The sequence below is a fragment of the Lynx canadensis genome, chromosome A2, assembly GCF_007474595.2.
Source record: "Lynx canadensis isolate LIC74 chromosome A2, mLynCan4.pri.v2, whole genome shotgun sequence".
Taxonomy (NCBI): Eukaryota; Metazoa; Chordata; class Mammalia; order Carnivora; family Felidae; genus Lynx; species Lynx canadensis.
The window spans coordinates 121,572,828-121,599,574 of record NC_044304.2 but is presented as its reverse complement, the minus strand read 5'-3'; the positions used below and the strand labels follow the sequence as shown (position 1 = coordinate 121,599,574).

Sequence of the window (26,747 nt, the reverse complement as noted above, 5' to 3'; positions counted from 1 at the left end):
AGTAAAATGTGCTATAAAGTGTTAATCACTAGGGAGGAAAAAGAAGACAGGGAAGGGGATATAAAGGGTGCTTGGGTCTGAACGTGAAGGGAGGAGGGTTTGGCTGGAGGTTGAAACTGTCAGTGAAATGGCTAGGGAGGCCTTGCTGGGGTGACTGCTGAATAGTCTTGAGGGTTGGGAGGTACTCATGAGCATCTGGGTCCTGGAGGGAAGCATTGTAGACAGGCGGAAAAGTGAATGCCAAGGTCCTGCTTCTGGGTGTGTTGGGGCAACTGGAAAGAGGGGTGTGTGTGTGTGTGTGTGTGTGTGTGTGTGTGTGTGATGGGAAGGAAGATGGGGGAGATCATGCAGGTGTTATTCTTGAGAAGAAAAGCCACTGAATTTGAACTTTTAGGATGAATGGGGTCACTTCAGCCGCTGTGTAGAAAATACACTGCAAGGGGCGCCTGGGCGGCTCAGTCGGTTAAGTGTCCAACTCTTGATTTTGGCTCAGGTCATGATCTCATGGCTTCGTGTGTGCGAGCCCTGTGCACTGACCTCACAGAGCCTGCTTGGAATTCTCCCTCTCTCTCTGCCCCTCCCCCAAGTCACACTCTGTTTCTCTCAAAATAAATAATTAAAATTTTAAAAAAAGAAAATAGATTGTGAGGTAGAGTGCAGATGAGAGTCTTGCATTAAACCAGTGGGGAGATGGTGGTGGTCAGATTCAGAATACCAGTAAGGATGGAGTTGATGGCCTGGAAGAGGCATGTAAGAGAAAGCAGTCAGGACTGGCATTGAAGAGCAGTTAGTAACCGAGAGGTCAGGTTCACAAGCCTACTTAGGAATTCTTTTCAGAAAATGGAAAGTCTGGTCTCGATTTTATATACTTTTATTTATTTTTTAAAGAGAGAGAGAGAGCATGAGAGGGACAGGTGCAGAGAGAGAGAGAGGGAGACAGAGAATCCCAAGCAATCTCTGTGCTATCAGCCCAGAGCCCGATGCAGGACTCAAACTCACGAACTGTGAGATCGTGACCTGAGCTGAACTCAAGAGTCAGATGCTTAACTGACTGAGCCACCCAGAAGCCCCAGGTCTCGATCTTTAAAAGAATGCTAATAAGGATTTTTTTTTAAAGCTTGTCAGTGTTTTTTTCCTTTCCCACAATCTCGCTGTGTTTCATCTATCAATTAACTTGCACTCAGATGTAGAACAGTGGGTTTTGATGACCAGAAAAAGGCTTTAATTAGCCTGAGTTATTTTAGGTAGCATAACTGCTTTTGCGTTCATTGTTGGTGATTGAGTTTTAAGACATAACAAATGCAGATACCGTCTGGAAAAATTCTACTGTTATGCCCAGAATTCGTGATCCCCAAAGACCACCAGGGAGCCGAGTCCGATGCAAAAAGCAAAGAGCCTTTATTCAACCTAGCTCGAGCTCAATCGCCTACCTGCACCAAAGCAGCGGTGAGATACCGAAGAGAGAGAGAGCGAGTTTCAAAGGCACAAAGGTTTTATAGGGATCATGGCCTTAGCCGATTGGCTGGGGAAGGGTCGTGGCCTCAGCCGATTGGCTGCCAAAGTGTGGTCCCAGATCAGCAATTATCAGCGTCACCTGGAACTTGTTAAAAATGCAAACGTTGGGCTTGGTGGTCACAGACCCATTGAATCAGAAACTCTGGGGGTGGGGCTCAGCAATCCGTGTTTGAACAAGTCTTCCAGGAGATTCTGATGCACCTGAAGTTTAAGAACCACTGTGTCTGAGGTTAACATATTTGGCCTCAGTGTATACAGAACGTTTCTCACTGGTCACCTATTAACCATTGGCTGTCAGCCTTGCTGTGCTATATAAATACCTAGCACCAAACACCATCCCCAGAGACTCTGATTTAATTGGTTTGGGGAGGGGTCAGTTATTAAAATGCTCCCAGGTCATTCTAAGCCTGGACAGGGTTCAGGGCTCCTGCCTCTGGCCCCTACCTGAGAGAAGCCCTCCCTCTTCTACTCACACTTTCCACGCCTCTCACACTCCCCTTCCTCCCACCTCAGACTTCAGAAGTATGCATCAATCGGTAGCCTGCTTTCTTAAAAAACATAAGTTACTCAAGGGGAGGATGCGTGGTCTGAGGTTTGAGCGGGAACTTCTTTCTGCGCCCATGTCGGGGACATAGTCACTAGTCAGCCGGCCTAGGTCTGCTCTTTCACTACATGGGCTCAGTTCTGCACCAAGAGGAAGCAGACAGCTTTGGCTCCCAAAGCCGGAAGGGCTCTCTCTTCCCAGCCTCATGCTCATGAAGCTTCGGTTAGGTTCAGGCTCAGGCTGTGGCTTGGAACAGAGGCATAGAGGGTCATCACAGCTAGATTCTGGAAGGGTCGGGACTAGAATGCACTGTGTCCAGTACAGCCCCACCCACCCACATCCTGCAAGCCTGTGGCTCCATGGGATCACTCAGGGAAACTGAAAACCCACAGCACGCTTGCCCCCTACCCGGTCCCGCTTGTCTAATTGTCTCATTGGGTGCAAGGTCCTTATAAATTCACCTTCTCAAAAGAAAGCCCTTTCGGAGGAGCAATGGGTCCAGCGTTCACATGGTAAGAGAGTTCACAATGATAGATGGCCGGGTAAATACCAAAAGGAAGCACAATCCCCTCTGAGGGGTTCCAAAACGCTCATCTTGACTACATTGTCCCTGCTCCGAACACACCCATTACAGAGTCTGGGCTCCCTCAGGGTAGATGGACGTTTGCCAATTTAAACAGACCCCTGTCTCTGTGAAATCCAAATGCACATGACGAGGACGGATGCGTCTCAAGCCAGTTCTGGCTGTCATTCTGTGATCTCCTCTCTAGCCAGCTTGGAGGGGCCTTAGATTTAAAACTCAAGCCAGAAACGGCTCTCATTGGCCTTCTTCACCAAACACAAGAGCCAGCCACCCCACCGGGCCCAACACAGGTTCATCTCTACCTAAAGCTCTGCTGGCGGAGGGCTGCTTCCTTTTTTTTAAACGAGGACATGAAAAGCATCTGTAATGGTGAAGGCTTGTCAGCTTTAGATTATACAAACCGCCCAAGGTAACACTACCTGTGTGCAGGGTGAGAGCCCGATTCCCACGTGGGGGTGAGAATTCAGGCCCAGGACAGGAACTTTCCCCTCAACCAGCTCTGATGGCAAACTTCAAGGAGTGAGGGGGAGGGAGAGACACACATTCGGCTGTCTCACGAGCAGGCTAAGTAAAAACTGACTCATTCTGCCCAACCGGCTTTCAGAAAAGGAAATAACCCCCGAGGACAGCAGCAAAAGGACCAAGTGACTCAAGCGACAACTGACCTCTCTGCTCTCCAAACAAGGGCCCTACTTCATGGTTCCTTTTATAATACTTCCCTCAGCACCCATCACAGCACTGTGCGTCACACAGCTGTGCACAGGTTTGTGCCCTTGCTAACTGCCTGGGCCACTGACTCAGTTCTGACATGAGCCCTGACCCAAGCAAAACAATCTTAAACAGTTTCCCAAATGGTACCTAAATGGTTTGGGTAAATCCAGGTATCGAGGCAAACAGGAGTGTTCTGAAAGAAGTTCCTGATGCCAAGTAAAAACCGTATGTTCTTTTGGGCAAATATCCCCAAACGGGCTAATGTTGAACAGCAAACAAGAGGTAAAAGCAGGAAGACGAGCAAGTGCCAGATCAGAGAGAGAAGAAAGGGGAAGGAGAGGAGTGGGGAGAGGAGGGGGGGGGGTCGGGGGAAGGGAGAGGAAGGGAGGGAAGGACAGATGGGGAAGAAATTCTCTAGCCAGGGCATTAAGCGGTCAGTGGTTGAGGACGGAAAGTGAGGTGCACGGACACAGGAAATGGCAGTTCTGTAGCACACAGCGAGCCTACGAATAGTCTTCTCGCACCTTCTCTCATCTTCTTCTCTAGTGTAAGCAACACCTTCCTCCAGGCAAGACCTACAGACAGTTCTCTTAAGGTAAGTCACGATGATAGAATAGACTTAACCTGGCTGGAAGCATCTTTCGCCAACTCCAAAGTGTGGCACTGGAAGGAAAGGTCTTGAGTTCTAGGGCAAGGGTATATGCAAGTAAGCATGTTCTGAGAGCAATAAACTATTTAAACGTTGTAATAAGTGACTGACTACGGCTCCGGTGCAGTTAGGAGAGTGGCTGGGACAGGAAGGAAAGTTTGTAGGCGTCTCCAGAAGCCCTGTCCCTCACAGACGTGCAAGCCCATCCAGTGAGCCACAAAACCAACTCCAGGATTCTAAGACCCTGATCGAGCTCTCAGCTCAAGATCAGCCATTTTGACTGCATTTACCTCTTGAGCCTCCCCGTGTTCCTGCTGCTGTCGGAGAACATGTGGATTTCCTCACTGAGGTTGAATATCCTGAAACATTTCTTTAAAGGCGAGATTTTCTTAGACACTTCAAGACACTCTTTCTCAAGTGATCTTCATCTGTAGTCATGATAGAAAGTAGCAAAACCCAGGTGGCAGCATGGTGTGACACGATCACGTACGTTGAACTAGGTTCAAAATTGGTTCTGCCCTCAATTAGCTGAATGAGCCTGAAAAGGTTTAGCTTTCTTTTCCTTTTATGTGAAAGGACATTAATAATACTTAAATTATTATATGGATAAGAAGACCGAACACACAGGGACCCTCTTTGAACACCGCCTGGCACATGGTAGGTACCCTACAAAAGTGCCTTTCCCTCTGGAAATCCTGTTACAAGTTCACAGAAGTCTCTGGACAGAATCAGAGCAGGCGGGCAAATGGGACAGAAGGGGGGAGTTCAGCCCCCAACACAAGATGCTCGGGGTTTGTGACAGCACATTTAGAGACACCTCAGTGGAGTGGAAAAAAACAACACCCATGGAACTCATCTTTTCTGGAAACTTTGGTGTTGACTTGACCCCTATTGTCAGAAGAAACCCTTCATTCAGAAGACCTTCCCAGGTTTGGAGGCGGGAGTTCTCAGGCTCTTTATGGCTTGAGCTGAAGCATACGTTACAGCAGTGGCTCCCCTAAGATGATTTCAAAATAATATTGGTATGTAGGCCCCACCCTGGAGAAACTTATTAAGTTGGTTTGAAGGGGACAGAGACATGGGTATTTTTCTTTTTTAAAGCTCCTGTGATTCTAATGTGCAGCTGGGGCTAACACCTTTCATTGGTGCAACAGATTTAAAAAGATGTCCTTTTACCATGGCTAGGAAGATACACCATCCAGCTGGGAGAACAGCATGTCACAAACACAAGAGGGCAGGGCCACAGGCTGCTTCCCTCCAGCAATTCTTGTCGAAGCTCCCAGATTGTATCCCAATTTCCGGAAGAGAACTTAATTCCATCCACATGATTTTAACACAATTACTGCTCAGAAGCAGCCCAATAAGCAAGAATTATTGAAGAGGCAATAAGGTGAATTTTGAGGCACAGCAAAATTATTCATCCGTTCACTTACCGAATCAACTAAATTTCTTCGTGGTGTTGGCCCAATGCCAAATTAGAAGCTGCCGTTAAACAGACTATCAGCAAAGACGCGTGTGCAAGTTTCTTTAATGTGAGCAATGCTATCAAAACCTCTCCATCGTAGCCCCAACCAAGAGATAACAGAGTAATCGTTTTTCCTGGTGACAGAAGGTTAAGTGCAACTGTATCCAGAGAGAATCTGGATTTACTTCCAGGGCATCCAGTTCTCTCATGAATAGATTCCATCGGCTAAGACAGTTGGTACCATTCCCCTAAGTTTATACTGGTTCAGGGAAACATATTAAAGGGCCCAAATGAATCTATTTCAAGTGATTTATTGAACAAGATAATTTTCCAAGCTGTTGTCACAGAAAGCCATTTGACATCTCTAGCACCATCTCACCCAATTAGTAAGATCATTTCTGTATTTTTATGACGTGGCAATGAATTCCTTTTCCGGAACATCCATCCGTATTCCGTATTTTACTATCATGAGCTGTTAAGCCGTATTAAGGCTCTGGGCTCCTGCAGAAGTCGGGCACAGGCCACTTCTCCGGACTTAACTCATTGTATTTGAATGCCCTCAAATCCAACCTGTTTCAAAGAAACTACTGCATTCTTATGTACATTCCGTGAAAAACAGTCCAAATCTGACCCTTCTTCTCCATCACTGTTTTTGGAGAAAGTGATGAGCAAGAGTAACTTCTCTGGGAGACGGTACTATTGATCTAGATTTGTCGAACTAGCCCACAGTCCAATACATATAAATATATAATGAAAAGGCCTCACAGCACAGCCACCCGGAAAGAACGGGCTTTAAATACACATTGAGCCGGAACCGAAGAGGGGTATGTCACATGCGTGTGCACACACAAAACTCTCATGTGTGAAGAGCCTCTTCTGCTTGTGCTCAGAATCAAGTATATATGGCACAAACAGAACCAGCGAGCTCTGCCACTGGCCCACCGGCCCCACTCAGGTCATCAGTCACTTCAGGGACCGCGTGTGTTCTCTCAGGAGAAATCATGCACTGCCCTGGGTGGGGGGGGGGGGGGGAGCGGGTACAGAGAAAGGGAGGGCTCCCAGAATTAGTATCCAGCAGCTGAACTCATGACAGATGTATCTGCCAATGAAAAGTGAAAAGAGCTTTACTTCTAATCCCATTATGATCCAAAGTAGGCAGATCCCACTATGGATTACATGTATCTTTACTATTAATGAGCTCGTAACAATGTCTGAGGTGGTGATGACCGACTTGACTATGGAGGTACTCGCTGTAAAAGAAGTCCGTGAGAAAAAGGAAAGACAACCCCCAGTCCCAACGTAAGAATATGCACCAAGTTGGGGCGCCTGGGTGGCGCAGTCGGTTAAGCGTCCGACTTCAGCCAGGTCACGATCTCGCGGTGCGTGAGTTCGAGCCCCGCGTCGGGCTCTGGGCTGAGGGCTCGGAGCCTGGAGCCTGTTTCCGATTCTGTGTCTCCCTCTCTCTCTGCGCCTCCCCCGTTCATGCTCTGTCTCTCTCTGTCCCAAAAATAAATAAACGTTGAAAAAAAAAAAAAATTAAAAAAGAATATGCACCAAGTCAAGAACTATATTAAAAGAGTATGAGGTGAAAGAAATCCCTAGAAAATGATACTCAGTTTATTCAAAATCTAGTTCCTTGATGCTTAATGAAAGCAGCAGGCAGGAGAGAAATAAGCTTCAGTAAAAGGCTTTCTTCCCAAGAGGTTTGCTTAAAAATTCAAGACTCATCCAAAGTCTATTCACTGAATACCTACTACGCACAGTGCTGTGGTAGGCATCATCGGAGAGGAGAGAAAAATGAATCTCCGGGGCGGGGGGGGGGGGGGGGAAGAGGGGTGGTGGAGATCCACTACTTCAATTGTTCTTCACACCCAAGGCCAAGGCAACATTCTGGAGATCACCCCGCCCCCGCCCTATACTGTCTGAGAGGCGGCTGAGACACTAGACAAAGTCCTAACCCTGGGAAGAGTTGTTCAAATTCACACATCCTTGAATATCTTCCTGACAAATAAATATACGTGTTCTGAATGTTCTATGCAAAGACATAACATGAGTAAAGTCCCTCAAAAGCTGAGCCCAAACCACCCAGCTGGAATCATCACCGGGATGGTGAAGAATGGCAAGTCAGGCATGAGGGGTGGGGCTCCTTGAGCATCAGGGGTTCGACGAGAAGCCAAGTACAAGCACGCCTTAAAATAGCAGGTTTCTGCCAACGTGTTCCCTCCCGGAGACCTAGCAGAGCGTCATCTTCTGTCCGCAGAGCATCATGGTTGGCACCCTGCACGCCCACAGCAGCAGGTGCCTCCCCCCACCGCCCCTGCCGCCCCTCCCCACCTCGGCTTCTCCTCGTCGTTGTTCCAGCTGCTTAGGGAATGCTGCCTCTCTAGCGCAATGCATCGCTTTCTCAGAAAAAGAGAAAGAGTAGGAACAGCAAATCTAGAGAGACAGAAAGTAGACAAGTGGTTGCTTGGGGCTGGGAATGAACTGTGATGCTAAGTGCACATGTAACTTCTTTCTGAAGTGATGGAGATGTTCTAAAATACACTAAATAAACGTCACTGAATTGGACACTTAAAACTGGTGCGTTTTATGGTATGTAACTTTTACCCCAATATGGCCGTTAATTGAAAAACATGTATCAACTGTGTTTAACATTAAGCATGAGCATGTCTACCCAACGGTGGGAAAAACAGCTCTACTGAAAGTGCAGACACATGAGCAAATGGATTACAAGTTTGTTCAGAATTCCTTCGACTTTAATTGTGGGGTAAGGTCAGGCAGCCACTGAGGATAAAATGCAGTCCCCGGGAGCAAATGCGATGCTGTTTGTCAAGTGGACATGAGAAGAGCTTTTTTTTTTTTTTTTTTTTCAATTAGGGCAAGTGGTCAGAAGTCGCCAAAACTGTCGTCATTCCTCGATTGTTTCTTTTTTACCAGTCTCTTGCCCTTCAAAGACAGGATACCTGGCCTCCACATCGGCCCACGTGATGCTGCCATTGGCCAGATCGCAGACCACACTGGGCAGTTCAGAGACCTGCAGTAACAGGAAGGAGAATTCCAAGAATCAACCGACTTGATTAGACTGTCAGAAAGAAAATTCACCCTGAACTCAGGAGAGCCAAATCAGTGTCTAACTAATGACAAGGTCCCTCTACAAACTGGTCCCCACAGAATGTTTTTCGTCACTCTCACGGAAGCCTCCTTAACTATACTGACTTCTCTGCCGGGCCTGCGTTCATGCTCTTCCTCCCAGCCCGGAATGTCTACCGGCTCCCCCTGGATAACTCAATCCTCCCCCAGAGCCCTTCCTAATTATTCTAAATTTGTGTCACCTGAAGCTACTCCAGGTGTTAAATTTAACCCTAAGAAGAGGAGCTCGTCAAGGAACACGAATGAGCGGAGACTGGCAAACTGGAGAGCCCCAACCAAGGGGGCCAGCTGTTCTTCAGCCATAACCAAACACTGGCTACCACACGGCAGAAGTTCCTAAACTGAACATGCATCAGAATCATCCAGACCGTTGGAACAGTCGTGCCCACCCTCTATCCATCTCCAACCTCCCAGCCCACCCTTCTGTTTCAGTGGGTCTGGGGTGAAGATTTTGCTTATTTGGCAAAATCCCAGGTGATGTGAAGGCTGCTGGTCCAGGGACCCCATTCTGAGAATCACTATCAGATGGGAATGTAGGTCCAGAGTAGCCAGAACTGGTTTTGTAAAAAGACAAACCAGAAATGCAGGACTTACAACTTAGACTATAAACTCCTGTGGAAAAAAGCAGTCTCTTACTTTTGTTTTCCCTAATTAACTCTCTGCAGCAAGCTGAGCACACAATACGTACTCTAAATAAAACCTCTGCTAAAAATTAATAAAGGAGTCAGGCAGCTGTCAAAGTGGCTGTTCTTTCCTTCCCCTTTCATACTTTTCCTATTATCCCCATCATCCCTTCTCATTAAGTAAAATTACTGAACCATTACTGGCTGTTTTGAATAGATTAACAGGAAAAGTTTAGACATGCACACGTATACATTTAAAAAGAGATATAAAGATAAAATGTCTAAGCCCCCGCCCAAGCCTGCCAATAAAACTATGGAAGCAACCACTTGGGATCATACTTCTCTTGCTCAGATAAACAAACAACTACATAAAAGCAAACTGCTGGAGAATGAGCCCAGAGTGAGCCAAATGGTTATAAAATATTAGATAACTGTTAACGGGTATTTTCATAATTAAACCAAGGGGATTTGTGAATCTGTGCTCTGATATAAGCCTATGATTAAAATTCAAATGAAAAAAAAACAGGGGGGGAGCATAAATACAACAAAATCCAGCTCAAATCAGAAGGCACCAGTACACATTTCTAAGATTAAAATGCCTGGGCGCTTGGGTGGCTGAGTCAGTTAAGTGTCCGACTTCAACTCAAGTCGTGATCTCACGGTTCATGGGTTTGAGACCCGCATTGGGCTCTGGGTTGACAGCTCAGAGCCTGGAGACTGCTTCAGATTCTGTGCCTCCTTTCCTCTCTGCCCCTCCTCCACTCACACTCTGTGTGTCTTTCTCTCTCAAAAATAAGTAAACATTAAAAAAATTTAAAAAAAAAAAAAAAAAAAAAAAGCCAAAGAGAACGCCAGCCACCTCAGCTCTAATCTGCCGCATGGAGTCTCGGTCCCGCAGAGTTGCCGTGTGAGGGGTCTTGTTCACCGTATCGAAGTCGATGGTGATGCCAAAAGCCACACCAATCTCATCAGTCCTGGCATAACGTCTTCCAATAGACCCAGAGGAGTCGTCTACTTTGTGAGAGACGCCGTTCCTGGTCAGGGCTTCCGCTGTCCAAAATACAGTAAATTAAAAGTAAAAAATGGAGAAAGTCCCAATATCAACTAAATATCGTCATACAAGCTCAGGAAACTTATAAAAGGAACCGAGACAAGAGAGCAATAAGTAACAGTTGCAAAAGAAAGAAAAATCCCCAAAGTTTCCTACGTGGCTTGCTGGAGCCCAACCCCTCAGTCCTACCTGCATTTCATACAGCTGCAGGGCAACAAGTATCCAATCAAAAGCCAAGGCCAGGGGGCCCCGTCCAGACTCCACCACCTCTACTTGTACGACCCCAAGCAACTCAGTGAACTCTTCCCATTTCCCAACTCTGAAATAAGTGGACCGCCAGAGCACCAGGAGGAGCCCTTTCAGTGCTGTGGGTCCAGTGGACGCAGACCCCCTCGGGTTGTTAACACTCACTAGGAGCCCCTGATGGAGGGAGCAGCACTGAGGTCAAGAAGAGAGGCAAGGATATTTCAAATCTGACACTTGGGTCCCACCCTAACTCAAATGCTAGGAGAAAACGTCCTGAACAAGCATACATCTCTTAGAAGTAAGAGCAGAGGCTAAAATCACTTAGATGTGTTCTTTATTCGACACGTATTTTTACTGAAAAAAAGATACACTTCCTAAAACTGAGTCTACTTGACAGTGTTCTCCTGGAGATTACCCGATTAGATTTGCTTACATAATTCCTTGACAAATGGCATGAACTCCTGGTTTTGGCTCAGTGGCAGGACCGAACATTTGAATGGAGCTACGACAGCAGGGAAACTGAAGAACTACATGGTTTAAAAAGAAGAACATCCAAATACATTAGTTTATAAACAATTACTGTCCAAACTTCATTATCAAAATACCAGAAAACATGACACGAAAAGCAGTGTGACAAAAGACAGAACACAAGATAGAACCAGAAGGATCTGGTTTGCAGCTCTGAATTCGAACCGCCTTAGCGAGCTCTGGATCTTGGTTTCTTCATCTAAAAAGCACATATCGACCATCTGCTCTGCTTACTTCATAGGTCTGTTCTAAAAAGCTGAATGACGTGAAGCATTCAGAAAACTACCATAGGGGCGCCTGGGGGGCTCAGTCGGTTAAGCATCTGACTCTGGATTTTGGCTCAGGTCATGATCTCACGGTTCCTAAGTTCAAGCCCCACATCAGTGCAGAGCCTGCTGGAAGATTCTCTCTCCCTCTCTCTCTGCCCCTCCTCCCCTCATGTGCATGCATGCTCTCTCTCTCTCTCTCTCTCTCAAAATTAAAAAATAAAATAAAAAACAGAAAGCTACTATATAAGATGGTTATTTTTTGGTACCACATAAAAGCCTTACTTCTTTCTGTGGAACTTCCCTCTAAATCATCAAATAGTAAATAGTGCCAAAACACAAGATCCAATTCTGTCCTTTAAAAAATTCAGCATAGCCAAAGGATCTATGAGTCTTAGTGACCAGGTAAAACAGACAAGCTTAATTACCTCACAACTGTATATCCAAAAGAAACAGTATAAAACAAAAAGAGATGTTTTGTATACCTATAACAAAAAGTACAACCCTCCTAAACTGCTCCTGAAATAGGCTTCAGAGTTACTCAGAAATAAAGAAAGCAAAGCAATTTTGTGGAAGGCAAACTAGTCTACCATTTTGAGTTGGAAATAAGAGCTGACCAGTTTTTCAATAATATTTGTATAAAAGGTCCATGGCAAAGCAAGAATATGGAACACAGAATGAATAGGTTCCACAAAAATAAATGACATGGGTTCCAGCTAAGTCCCTCAAAAGCCTATTTAAATGCTAAGCAACTGTGACTATCCCGCTGTAAGTAAACCCTTGACTCCATGGCTGCCCAAATCCTACAACATTCGCATTCCTCTTCTTTTTTTTTTTTTTCTGAAAGAGAGAGAGGGCAGAAGTGATTGAGGAGCAGAGAGAGGAGTAGAGAGAGACTCACACGAAAGGCAGAGAGAGAGAGAGAGAGGAAGAGAGAGAGAAACAGGGCTAGAACTCACAAACTGTGAGATCATGACCTAAGCTGAAGTCAGATGTTTAACCAACTGAGCCACCCGGGTGCCCCTCTTCTCAATCTCTCTCTCTCTTTTTAATGTTTATTGATTTATTTTGAGAGAGAGAGAGATAGAGCAAAGGAGGGGCAGAGAAAGAGAGGGAGAGAGAGAATCCCAAGCAGGCTCCGAGCTCAGTGTGAAGCCTGATGTGGGGCTCGCTCTCACGACCGTGAGATCATGACTTGGGCCAAAATCAAGAGTCGGATGCTTAACCACTGAGCCACCCAGGCACCCCTCCTCTCCTCTATCTTGTGATAATTCTATTTAATGTGAGAGAGAAGCGAGGACCTGCCTTTATAGAAAAATAATTTTTTAAATCTCACTGGCAATGTTTTTATACCAAACTTGTAGGAAAACTGATTAAGGGACTATGTAATAGTTTAGAAACATTTTTGGCTTCCCAGAACCTACTGAAATTTCTCTTCATGAGGGTACTCTCTATGCCATTCATAAAACATGTCACTAATTTATTCTTGCTTAGCCCTTATGAAATTTCTACTAAAATCCTACTTATATCCGTATTGTTATATTCAAAGGAACAGCTAAAAGATCTTTTTAATCCTTTTATTAGAAAAATAAACAGAAAAGGCTTGCAGCAAACTTGATATCTAAAAAGAACACTTTCCGTATGCTGCCATGCCTCAAGAATAACGGTGCCTTATATTTACATGTCTGGTGTCTAGACTAGGTTCTGTTGAATGAATGAAAAGCTGTTCCTCAAATGTCAGGAAATGAAGACGCAATGAGGGCAGAGAACAAAATAGTAAGTTTATTAGCTGCCTTATTACCAAGAGTATATCAGACTTTTAAAAATACTGGCACCAAGAACTTATCAGTCTATTCTTCAAGGTTAAATGTCCTAAAAAGAACTAGAGAGTTGACGTCTAACGTCACGTACACTCAGCTGCAGAATGGCCATGCAGGTAAGACTGTTTCATTCAGTTAATTTGATACACACGGTCTCTCCACTCTAGCCAGTCTTCTGATTGATTTCCTGGAAATCTGTGCCTATAAATTAAAGGAGTGTAATTTCTGCAGGCGGTAGCGAGGTAAGAAAGGTGAAGGGAGGCAGAATGAAGAGATAAAGTGGAAGGCATGGAGCAGTGATTCAGAAGCATCAGGGTCAAAAGAAAGCTTGTGGGAGTTAATGAAGACTTCTTAGAAACATTTATCCTTAGCAGAGCTTGAATGCTAGGAGGGCTGTACCGCGGACATTACTGCCCAATTTACTACCTGTCAATCTCCCACACTAGAATCACTTGGGGTTCTTATAAAAAAAAAATACAGATCCCTAGGTCTCAGATCTGTGAATCAGTATCTCTGGAGGAGAACCTTTACCCCCCAAATCCCCCAATTTTACGCTGTTTGAGAAAGTTCCCTTTAACACTTAGTGCACAGATACAGTTAAGTGGCTTGGCTAAATTCTCTGAGCCGTCCCCTTCTTCCCAATTTTCTGAAAACATGTACCAGTATCTTCCATTGATGCAACACAGATAGTTCCCCCAAAGTAATATGTTCTGTCTCAGAATAAAGAGCACCAGGCAACTAACACAATGGCATCTAGAATAACCTGCACATCCTAAAGCTCAAGTGAGCTACATAAGAAAGTTTTTTGCTTTGTAAAGAGTTAAGCAGGGGCGCCTGGGTGGCTCAGTCGGTTGAGCGACCGACTTCGGCTCAGGTCATGATCTCGCGGTTTGTGAGTTCAAGCCCTGCGGCGGGCTCTATGCTGACAGCTCGGAGCCCGGAGCCTGTTTCAGATTCTGTGTCTCCCTCTCTCTCTAACCCTCCCCCGTTCATGCTCTGTCTCTCTCTGTCTCAAAAATAAATAAAACATTTAAAAAAAAAAAAAAGAGTTAAGCAAAGAGGAATGTTAACATCACTAAAACATTTAGTAATTAATCAATCAATCATCCAGAGTCTTCTTAATAATGTACTACAGGAAATTACATTCTCTGACACTGTAAGAGAATAGTGTACTGTACAAGACAACTTACCGTTCTCTGTTCATCTCCCTCACGTACATGGAATGTATGTTCAAATACCGTATACATGATCCTGCCCAGGCCAAAGGAGGGTTCGATTACATTCGGAACAACTTCTTCCACTGCAAACGAGATAGAAATCCAGTAACATTCTCTCAAACCCTGCGTAATGCATTGCAGCTCCTCTCTAAACAAGTCTTATTAGCACTAAAAATATCTATTCTGGATGGATTTGACTGCTCCCGTACATCAGAACAAAAGCAGAACATTCCTTAAAACTATTTGCTGATAGGAAACATGATGCCTTTAAAGAGTGAAAGTGGAGTGAAAAAGTTTTTCACCAAATTTAGTTGTTTATATGGCAATAAAAATGACACAAGGTACCAGAGTATTCCTTCCACAGTATACCACAGTTGGTAAGCTACGATCAACAGCAGCTACTCCATCATCTGCCTTGCCTTGCAGAAAACATTAAAACTCTCGAGCTTTTATAAGACTTTGCTAGAACCAAAGATCTACCACCACAGCTGACAAAACTAACAAAAACAATTCCTACACACAACAAGTATCACATGCTTTTGTGTTTTTATCTTGCTATCTTGATGAGAACTCTTTAAGAAAGCCAAGTTACTGCCATTGTACTTCCAAGGTTCTGGGGTCAAGAGGCCTTCAGAGAAGTTTGCGCAGGCATCTGTTCTCAATCAAAGACATTTACCAGAGGCCCCACATGGGTGAGGCTATACCCATGGTACACATAGGAAATGTATTCATTACTTACTACTCACAAAGAAAACACTGCTAAGCACTGGGTCTAAGGTAACTGAGCTTAACCTTAGAGAATTTGTTTCAAGGGAAAGGAGATAAGTAGAACCAAAAATTCACATATGTGGAGGAAAAGGGAGGCTGTTTCTTTTGTCTGTGATAAAGAGTAACATGGTAGAAATATGACCAAGGTATTTTCTGCCCATCCTTCTGGGTCATCCAAGCAACAGTAAAGTGCAGTTCTGAACTGGTCGCCAGAGTGGTGGCTAAAAAGCCCCAAAGCAAGAAGTATCCCCTGCTTACTCCCATCACTGCTCAGACTGCTTTTACAGCTCACGGAAGCCTGGCTATAGAGCAGGCCAAACACAAATGGAAAAGTAGGCCTACTCTCTCCATTAGCGGTCCCTTCTCAAACACCCACCTAATACTCTCAGTTTCCAGAAACTTCTACTCAGCCACAATTAACCATAAGCATCCTTTGTATATTCTCCAAAACACTCCTATCCCAATTCATATAATTTGTTCTATAAAAATAATCATCTCCTTGTCTTTTAAAGAAGCAGGAAAGATCATTAACCTAAATGACTTTTAACAGATTAATTTTGCCACAAAAGACAGGAGGGGTGAGTTCTCTCCTTTGCTTAAGAAACAAAAGGACTTTTACTTAAAATGAAGGAAAAAAAAAAAAAAAAAGATGGTTTTCATCAAAGAGATATTCTTCATATGCATCTCAGGCCATAGGAAATATAAAGGTGGCATTATAAACTATTTTTCAATATTGACACAAATTTTTTAAAAAGGCAAAAGATAATGCCTTAAACATATTCATCAGATTTAGGGTTGTGGCATTAAAGATCTATTTTTCCTCTTCAAATTTTCTGTAAAATGGTTATGTCATAAAACTTAAAGAAAAAAAAAACTTCAAGGATTGTGATGATTTTAAGTTTATTTTATTTATTTATTTATTTTGAGAGAGAGAGAGAGAGAGAGAGAGAATGCTCGTGAAATGGGGGGAAGGGGCAGAGAGAGAATCTGACAGAAGAGCCCAACATGGGACTGGAACTGACGAACCCTGAGATCATGACCTGAGCCAACAAGAGTCGGATGCTTAACTAACTACGCCACCCAGGCACTCCGTGTTTAATTATTTTAAGAAATTTACCATGTAGTGTTTTCTGGAATCTCTTCACGTTGACCATGTCTTTTGTTAACTGAAATGTTTTCCCCTCAGTTTCAATAGTGAATTCCCTACAAACAAAACACATCTTGCATTAGTGAAATCATGCATCCTTATGCCTTAATTTAAAGGAGTTTTACCAACTGCTTTACTGTTTTCATTTTAAGTGTAATACAGCTTGGTCAACTCTCCAGGTAAAATAGGTAAAGCCAAATTTAAAATATTTCATAAGGAATACCAAACTAAGTATTATATTAACAATGGCACCAAATAATATTGTAGGAAGCACCCAAAAATATGACTTGTCTTATAAAATTCCACAAGTGACCCAATGACTAATTCCTTTTGTTTTGAGATGAAAATAAAGCCCAAACCAATTTTTTTTTAAATTCAGTTTTAGAATAATTACAATGAATTTGTCAGAAACAGGCCTGCTAGCAAAAAGACCACTGTTCTCATTATTGTTCCAACTAATGTAAAAGTGACAAGGTTGTCATCTAATAGGAAGTAATTTTAAAACCTCCACACTATTCCAAAATAAACTTTGACACTTCTGTTGGTGAAGATCAGCTTCAAGAAGTTTAATGATTCTGTCTGATATCCCTCCAAAAATCACTGACTGGCATTGTGTTCAGGTCCTGAGATCTGCCCGTTCCATTTCAGGTTATAACAATTTACCTTTACAAAGCACTTCATTGCAGTACCTATATTTCCGCTTAGGAGGTATTTCTCACATTATAACTGGTCTGGATTCATCTTGGCTCACAAGCAGCTCGGTGCCAGGAAAAGAGAGCCCTCGTGTGGTTGTCTTTGGAGCTGTATACTTGGCACATGTTGCACTGTGTTTTTGCTAGTCTGTAGCACTGATAATCTCATGCATTTTTTGAGTGGTTTTCACTGATTTCCTTCATTTTTACCATTTTGTCTGAAGTTTGTTAAGTGCACTAAAATTCCATTACATAAACATTATCATATATTCTCTCTGTGAGTACAGTCTAAGTGTAGAGTAGGTAACAGTTATAAAAAAGCTGAAATTAGCAAAAAGATACCCATTACGTAAGAATAATTAATAAAGGAAGTGGTCATGTTTGTGACAAATAATGGTATCTAACTAGTGCTCTAACTTGTCCACTTTAATGGGATTTGATGTTGTTTTAGCATAAGCAATGTTAATTCTGGGAGACCAGAATGTTTTAAAATTTTCCTACTGAAATGGACGATCATATCTTCAACTTGTTATAAGCATTCATCTTACGACAGTTTTTTTTTTTTTTAAGTTTATTTATTTTGAAAGAGAGAGAGAGCACAAGCAAGGAAGGTGCAAAGAGAGAGAGGAAGAGACAGAATCCCAGGCAGGCTCTGTGCTGTCAGCGTGGAGCCGGATGTGGGGCTCGAACTCATGAATCGTACGATCATGACCTGAGCCAAAATCCAGTCAGACGCTTAACCAACCAGGCCACCCAGGTGCCCTGTATGATAGTTCTTTTGACTAAATGTATGTACACGTGCAACCACCATCAATCACCCTAAGGCTCCATTTCAATCCCCTCCACAACAATCAGCAAGTGACATGCTTTCTATCACTATATACTAGTTTCACCTTTCCCAGGGTTTTGCATATTTGTGTCAGATTTCTTTCACTTAGCCTATTGTCTAGGGTCAAGTATGAAATATATCAGGGTTTGCAGGCCATATGCAATCTCTCGTACTCGTTTTTTTTTTTAAGTAACTCCTTGAAAATGCAAAACTCACTCTTAGTTGGAGGGCTGTACAAAAAAAATGTAAAAGATTTTTCAAGTGCACTTAAAAAACTGTACTCTTGGGTGCCTGGGTGGCTTGGTCGGTCAAGCGTCTGACTTAAGGTCATGATCTCATGGTTCATGAGTTCAAGCCCTGCATCGGGCTGTCTGCTGTCAGCACAGAGCCTGCTTCAGATCCTCGGTCCCTTTCATTCTCTGCACCCCTCAATAAAAAAAAATTTTTTTAAACCTGTATTCTTTGGTTATTAAGTATTCTATAAATTGCAATTAAGTTGATTAAGTGTTTATACCTTTAAACTCCTATTGTTTTTGTTTTGTTTTAAACTCCGATTTTTGTTTTGTCTGCTTACTCTACCAAATATTGAGAGAAGGGAATAGAAAACTTTGACTATAATTGTGGATTTGTCTATTTTTCCTTCTAGTTCTGTCAGGTTTGTTTTACATATTTTGAGGTTGTTTTTAGTTGTATACAGTTAGAATATGCCTTCTTGATGAACTGATCCCTTTAACATTATGAAATGTAACTCTTTCCGTACTAACTTCCCTTGTTCTGAATTGACTTTGATGTTAACTCAGCCACTTCTAACTTAATGATTAATGTTTGTATGGGAAATATTTTTTATTCTTTTACTTTTAAGCCTATTTGTGTATTATAATCACAGCAAATTTCCTGTAAATAGCACTTAATTGGGTCTTGATTTCTTTAGCTAGTCTGACAATTGATGGCTATTAATTCAAGTGTTTAGATAACACTTAATTTAATTAATTTAACACTTAATTTAATTTAGATAACACTTACATTTAATATAATTACTGATATTGCTGAATTTGAAGCTACCATCTCATGAGTTACTTTCTATTTGTCCCATCTTTTCTTTGTTTTTCTCCTCTTGTCTTCTTCTGGAGTATTTTTTATTATTCTATTTTATCTCCCTTATTGGTTTATTAGTTACATTCCTTTGGTTTTTGTATTTTTCCAGGTAATTGCTCTAGAGTTCACCATATGTATTTTTTCAAACTTATCATAGTCTACTCTCAAATAGTATTATGCCACTTCACATATAACATATGCACCTTACAACAGTATATTCTCAATTCTTTGCTCTCATCCTTTGAGTTACTGACGGCACACATTTTACTTCTATATGTTGTAAATTTCACAATACATTGTTATTGTTTTTGCTTTAAACAGCACATTATCTTTTAAAGAAATTAAATAAAATGTCCTTTATCTTACCCATATTGTGAATTGTTGTTTCTAGAGCTCTTTATTTCTTTGGTAGCTAATTTCCACACTTCTGCCTGAAGAGCTTCCTCTAACACTTCACCTAGTATAGGTCTGCTGGCAATGTATTCTCTCAGCTTTTGTTTGTAAGAAAGTATTTTGCTTGGCAGAGGATTTTTGGTTGTTAAGCACCTTAAAAGATTTTATTCGGGGCGCCTGGGTGGCGCAGTCGGTTAAGCGTCCGACTTCAGCCAGGTCACGATCTCGCGGTCTGTGAGTTCGAGCCCCGCGTCGGGCTCTGGGCTGATGGCTCAGAGCCTGGAGCCTGTTTCCGATTCTGTGTCTCCCTCTCTCTCTGCCCCTCCCCCGTTCATGCTCTGTCTCTCTCTGTCCCAAAAATAAATAAAAAAATGTTAAAAAAAAAAAAAAAAAGATTTTATTCTATTGTGCTGTGGTTTGCATTCTTATCTTTGCTCCTTTTAATGTAATGAGCCTTTGTTCCCCTGGCTACTTTAAGGACATTTCTCTTCATGACTGGTTTTCAGCAATTTGATTCTAATGTACCTTCATGTGGTTTTGTGTTTATTTTGCTTGAGTTTGAACTTTTTAAATCTGGGTTTTCTGTTTGTAACAAATTTGGAAATTTCTGAGCAACTGTATGTATCTTCAGCTATTTTCTCTGTATACCGTCTCTGGGACTCCCAATTACAGATATGTTAGCCTCATATTAATCCAAAGGACATTTTGTCCCCAGTCTTTCTTTTTTTCTATAGCTTCTTTTCGGGTAGTTTCTATTGCTATGTCTTTGAGTTCAATGATCTTCCTTCTGCAATGTTTAATCTACTGTTAATCCCATTTAGTGAATTTTCATTTGCAAAACTGCCTCTAGATGTCCACTGTCTCTTTTTATATATATATTTCCATTTCTCACCTCAGATGTTCATGTTTTCCCTTACATCTGTGAGCATATGAAGCATATTTATTACTGTTTTAACATCCTTATGTATTTATTCATCATGTTTGTCACTTCTAGGTGTTTCTTTTGACTGACCTCCTCAATATGGGCTATGTTTTCATGCTTTTTCATGTGCTTACAAATTTTTTTATTGTTTGTCAAACATGGTACATTTTATATCGTTTAGTGCTGGATTTTGTCATATTCCTTTATAGATCTGTCTCTACTGTTTTTATATTCATGCTTAAAACAATTACAGAGACCACTCCAAAGCTCAAAAAAAGAGCAATGACTGAGAGGCATATGTCATTTCTAATTATTCCTCAGTCACTTCCTTGGACAAGTCTCCTCCTCTAAGAAAGTTATTGGGGGAAAAAAGATCTTTATAGTTCATTTCAAATCTATTTCCAGGCTATAATGCCAAAATCTCAGGAATGACAGTTCTATAAATATAGCCAAGAGATAATACTTACCTGCAAAAAATTTCTAAAGAAACTGATCTCACCCTTTCAGAACCTGCAGAGAGAACATCTCTAACTGAAGCAGATAAAAGTACACATCTTAGGGACGCCTGGGGTAGCTCAGTCAGTTCTTGATTTTGGCTCAGGTCACGATACCAGTCATGGGACTGGGCCCCACACTGGGTTCCACACTCAGCATGGAGCCTGATTAAGATTCTCTCTCTCTTCCTCTGCCCACGCATACACTCTCTCTCTCTCTCCCCAATTAAAAAAAAAAAAAAGTACACATCTTAAATCTTACCCTTTCTCATTCAGTAGTTTTTCCATCTCTGTAATGTAGCACTCCTCACAAATGGTAAGGTATTCCAGCACCAGCTTTGCATCCTTCTTATATGCCTTCCCAATGGCTCCCTTATTGGGTTCAAACTGAACAACATTGACTGTTTTGTATGAAGTAGTCAAGGAATCCAAAAACACAGAACTGCCATACTATGGGAATGATCTTGAGAACAATCCATCGTCGACATAAAACAACGACCAGTTCTCTATTGGCATCCTAGACACTGTTTATACTGACGTCAAATGCAAAATGAAATAACTACCCTCAAAATCATTCAGACAAATCCTCACTCAAAACAGGTAAACGCTGTCAACAGAGATTTTTACAAAGTTATAGTGACATGAAAGGGATATTATCTAATCAGCAACACACCCTGATACACAGCATAATAACCTCTGCTAACCATTTAACGGACTTCTGAAATGTTTCAAACACAACAGGATCTATTTCCTGTCACTGGCCTAGCCCTGAGGTAAGCTCATAAACTCACTGCCTGGTAAAGAATGGAAAGTTCTACTTTACGGATTTACAGATCAAGTGAACTAAATTATTATTTCACCTACCATTAAATGGCACTCATCTTTTAATAGAAGTAGTACTCACCAGGTGCCCTTTATTTAAAGAGCATGTAGGTGGGTGCAGGTGTGGGGAAATGCATTTTGGAAACAGCTGACAAAAACTGGCCAATACTGTGAAAGATGTTCAGAGCATTTTTCTGAATATGCTTCTTTTAAAGACCAAACATCGGATGGGTGTGTCGGATTAGAAAAATGAGAACAGGAAAGAAGCAATGACAAGGGTAGAATAGGTTTAAATAAGTGTTGCCACAACATCCAAAACATGTCAGTTTATCCATAGAGTGTACAGAAATGGACTTAGCCATTTTCAGGATGTTTACACTTGAGTCCAGAGTTGTTAAAGTGACCAGAAAGGATATAGGCTCTTTCAGAGGTTTCTCAGCTACAAGTGGGACTTTGGTGGCTCGAGCATGACAAGAAAGGTCATAACAGGAACGATCAGCACATCCGACAATCTCAATCCAGCCCTAAGAAGACATAACAGATAAAAACACTTATTACTTACGCTGAGCTCATTCACAGATGCATGCATATTATAACTCTTTCACATACCCAAAGATAATTCAATTATAGCATCTTCATTCAACTTTTATAAATATTTGGAATGGGAATAGTTTTATATATCAGGCAGCTAACGACCCTATAAAATATAATTCACACATATACGCAAAACTGTCTTGTTTTTTGGACAGATTTATTTTGCCATATTGTGAATGTGGGGTAAACTAATATATTCTAGGATTTATTTATGGAAATAAAATGTGAACTTAGACAAAACCAGTAGATGTGTTTCAAATTTGTGACCGTGATTCCAAACGAATCTGGCAAAAACCACTACTCTCTGAGGATGAAGTGTCCACTTGCTGTCACAGCTTGGCATCATGTGGCTGTGCTAAACACACACCTCGGCTGGCCATGAGCGTGGGCATTAATGTTCAATTCAGTTTCCTACCCAACAAAAGAAATCTCGGTAAAGAGCAGGTAACATTTAAGTCATAGACTAAAACTTCCCAGCATTACCACCACAGAGATGTCAGGGTCATTTCCTGTTAATATCTATGATACTTTTCTTTTTTTTTTTTTTCAACGTTTATTTATTTTTTTTGGGACAGCGAGAGACAGAGCATGAACGGGGGAGGGGGCAGAGAGAGAGGGAGACACAGAATCGGAAACAGGCTTCAGGCTCTGAGCCATCAGCCCAGAGCCCGACGCGGGGCTTGAACTCACGGACCGCGAGATCGTGACCTGGCTGAAGTCGGACGCTTAACCGACTGCGCCACCCAGGCGCCCCTCTATGATACTTTTCAAAAGCACAATCTACATTGTTTTCAAAGACCCTTAATAACCTGTTATTTGAGTCAGATCTAAAGAAGTAAAAGGCTTATTTTAGTAGATACCTAGTTAGTCCTTCTCGTATGTAGTTTTTGGCCTTTGATCCAAAGAGAATGGAAAAATGCAACCATCGCAACCATAAGCTTTCCAAGCACATGTTACCACACGGGGTGTGTGGACTAAAGAGGGCAAATATAAACCTCGTAAGCTCAGAAGCCCCAATACATAACCACAACAACAAAACAGGAATTAAAGAGAAAAAACGAAGCCTAAAAGCACGTAACTTGATCATCTGACATTCACGGAAGATGTCAACATATTTACACACTAAAAGGTAAAATTACAAAAACATGTCTGAGGATGGCAAGCAACAATTCTGGGCTAGTGCTTACCTCTGAGGAAGGAGAAGAAAAGGGTGAAGCATTAGAGGTCTCAGCAACTTTTTTTTTTTTTAATTGAAAAAAATAAAATATGAAGTACATAAAAATAAACTGTTAAAGTCTTTTCTTGAATGCATAGACCATCTAGTTTCTACTGAGCGGACTGTTGTACTGACAGAGGCTTCAGATGGGCAGGGAAGCTCTTTACCTGTTTCATTTCCCTGATTTAAGTGAGGGAGAAACAACTCTCCTTTGTTCTAGGCTGCAGTGGATCAACTTGAATAGGGTTTTGGTATTTCCTTTCCTTTCTACAACATGCTCAGCAAATTGCACCAGGTCACTACAGTTTGGTAAACTGTTAACAACTATGACATTTTATAAAGCAGCTAATTTAATAAAATCACTACTGTGAGGACTTAAAACAATAAAAAAAATCTTTAAAGGAGTTCTCCCCTCCCCTGAGAAGTGCCTGGTACTTTTAGGCTTCTGGTTTTGTTTAGCTTTCCAATGACCTTCCATAAAATGTTGCAGCCTAATCTCAATGCTGAGCCCACATACCCTTTTTTAAAATATTTTCTTTATTTGTAAAAAAAAAATTGAGGTACAATGGACATGCAGCATTGTGTTAGTTTCAGGTGTGCAATGTATTGATTCAGTACTCATACATACTGCAAACTGAGTGCCCAGGAAGTCCAGTTAACATCCGGCACCAGACATGCTTACAGAACTTGTAGGATTTATTCTCTCAGCAACTTTCAAATATATAAAACAGCGTTATTAACCACAGTCACCATGCTGTTCGTCACCTCTCCCGGACTGAAGCCCGCATTTTCTCATTCCCAATACTTGACGGCTTGGCCACGGCTCGCAGGGGCCCTCGGAAAAGGAGGAGCATGAAGTAGCAGGCTTTATTAAAGCAATGCGGCACAATGGTTAAGAGCATGGGCCTGAGTGAGACCGCCCTGGTTCGTGTCCCAGCTCTACCACTCACTACCTGTGTGGCTCAAGCATATTACTTCTCAGTGCTTCAGCCTCCTCAGAAATAGAACCTATGAGGAGGATTACATAAAATAATACATATGAAGCACTTAGAAATGTACACGGCCCTTGCCAAATATACATGTCAAATGAATAAACAAATGGAATAAATAAAATGTAATCCAGGCCACATCCAGAATTTAAATTGAGACTGCAAGACAAGAATCTGTATCTGCTTTAGTGAAATTAGAGTCAGGGCAAATTAAGAAAGGGAACTTAAAGAGAAAAGAAATAATCTTCTCTCACACAAAACAGGAAATATTTTGTTGGTTTGATCTGTAAATAAGAAATTCCAGAAAATCTAAAACATGTAAAGAAGTGAGCATTCACCTATAATCCAAAAATAATGACTACTATCATTTTGGCATACGTCTGTCATGCAAACCTACGAGGAAAAGAATGTAATAAGAAAATCTTAACAGATTACAGAAATTCTTTCCTAAATTCACAGAAGAAAAAGAATATTTTAAAACATCGGTGACAGCCACTATAGGTATTTGTATACCATTATACATATATACATGCGTGTATGTTTGCAATGCATGTAAAGTCATCTAAAACAGTGGCTGGAAAGACCTATGGGGCTAAGAATGGTTTTTACATTTTTTAAGGTTATTAAAAAAAGAATAAGGGGCGCCTGGGTGGCTCAGTCGGGTGGCTCAGCCAAAGTGTCCAACTTTGGCTCAAATGATGATCTCACGGCTCAAAAGTTCGAGCCCCGCATTGGGCTTTGTGCTGACAGCTCGGATCCTGGAGCCTGCTTCTGATTCTGTGTCTCTCCCCCTCATCTGCCCCTCCCCTGCTCGTGCTCTGTTTCTCTCTCTCAAAAATAAATAAACATTAAAAAAAAAAAAAAAGAATAAAAGAAACAACAGCAAAGAAGATACGCAACAGAAATCCACAAAGCCTAAAATATTTTTACATTTACCATAGAAAATGCTTGCTGATCCCTGATCTAGAAGAGACGTGAACCACTTCTGGGGAGATATATACAACTGGAAGTTTCGCTTTCTACATAATATTCTTTAGAATTACTTTTTGTTTTTCGTTTTACAAAAATGAGTCATCTTGAAATGACTCGTTTTTATTTTTAATTCTTAAAAATGAACCTATTAAAAGAAAGTCATTTTGAAAAGTAAAGAGCGAAGGGCATATGGGAACCAATGACTGTCAAAAGTCACTGAGACGCCTCTCTAGCACCAAATAAGGGAAATGCCAGAAGGCTCTCCACCTCCTTGTTCTGGATGCCACCTTGTTCTCACTGCCACCAGAGCAGAAAGCATCACCTATATCCAAATGACTTTTTTTTTTAAACGTTTATTTTTAGTAATGTCTACGTCCAATGTGGGACTCCAACTTATGACCCAGAGGTCAAGAGTCACATGCTCTTCTGACAGAGACAGCCAGGCGCCCCTCCTATGCCCAAATGTTTGTCACTTCTAAGCTCCAGTACGAATGTTCATGTTTGGGAGGTGGGGATGGGGTGGTACAGTGAAGCAGTAACCTGGAGGTCTTCTCTGAATAACCGTTAAATACACAGAATTTGAAGAAAGGTAGTTCCTAAACAAGAGATCATAATCTACTTGTCTATTGCCAAAACCTACCAAATAGCTCTCTAAACAAAGAGCACCATGTTTTTCTTTACTAGGCCCTACCACCATTCCCAACACTTTCTGCGGTCCTTGTCAGGAAGGAGGCCACCCCATCTTAGGCGCACCCAGGGATATTACCAAAAATACTGGCCACCCCAAGAATGTACACACCAGCACTGCCCCATTAGACTTTCACTCTCTCTCCATCTCTCCCTGTGTCTCTCTCTTACTCTCTGTCTCCATTAAAGCCGTCTAAGTCTACAAAGGCCTCTTGGGACATGAGAGTAACCCCTTCCTTATAAGGGGGCACAAGGCAATTGCCTTTTCCATTTTGCTTCAGAAAAAAAAAAAACAAAACCTTTTCTCCTTGTTCCACTCTGACATAAAGCACATAAAAGGCAATTTTGATATTCATGCTCCTAAGTTAACAGCGTGACGGTCACAATGCTAACAACCCTTCCATTCTCCTTACATAGGACGTTTTAGATTCGGCATCCCAACAGTCACAGGCATAGTGGGCCATCTCATTCTCCATGTGCTGTCGGAAGCGGAGTTTATCCGGAGATACTCCAACCTTCGTGAGGTAGAGGTAGATGCGGCCAATGAAGTAGCCTAATACTGAGTTGTTAATCACACCCTAAAAAAATTAATGAATAAACAAGTAAATAAATAAGCAAGCAGACATGCAAGCAAGCACAGAGGACGGAAAAAAACATGCACATTCTTTCAAAGGCCAACATACCGTTTTCAATCTATTCATAATCTACTGAAAAACATTCGAAACACAAAGTAAGCTAATTTATCCAGCTTTCAGAACA

At 41.9% G+C, this 26,747-nt stretch overlaps 1 protein-coding gene across 1 annotated transcript in view; it reads right to left on the bottom strand.

Annotated features, from left to right (window-relative positions):
* Nucleotides 1-8,201: 8,201 nt before the first annotated feature.
* Nucleotides 8,202-26,747, bottom strand: part of GARS1 (glycyl-tRNA synthetase 1) — a 45,738-nt gene continuing 27,192 nt past the window's right edge. Inside the window, exons 10-17 of the mRNA XM_030308183.1 lie at nt 26,402-26,566; nt 21,947-22,054; nt 20,971-21,116; nt 16,254-16,339; nt 14,342-14,451; nt 10,971-11,064; nt 10,100-10,290; nt 8,202-8,501 (exon numbers count right to left, since the gene is read on the bottom strand). Of these exons, the coding sequence (XP_030164043.1) occupies nt 8,376-8,501; nt 10,100-10,290; nt 10,971-11,064; nt 14,342-14,451; nt 16,254-16,339; nt 20,971-21,116; nt 21,947-22,054; nt 26,402-26,566 (1,026 nt within the window). The 3' untranslated portion in view covers nt 8,202-8,375. The remainder of the gene's footprint in view (nt 8,502-10,099; nt 10,291-10,970; nt 11,065-14,341; nt 14,452-16,253; nt 16,340-20,970; nt 21,117-21,946; nt 22,055-26,401; nt 26,567-26,747) is intronic.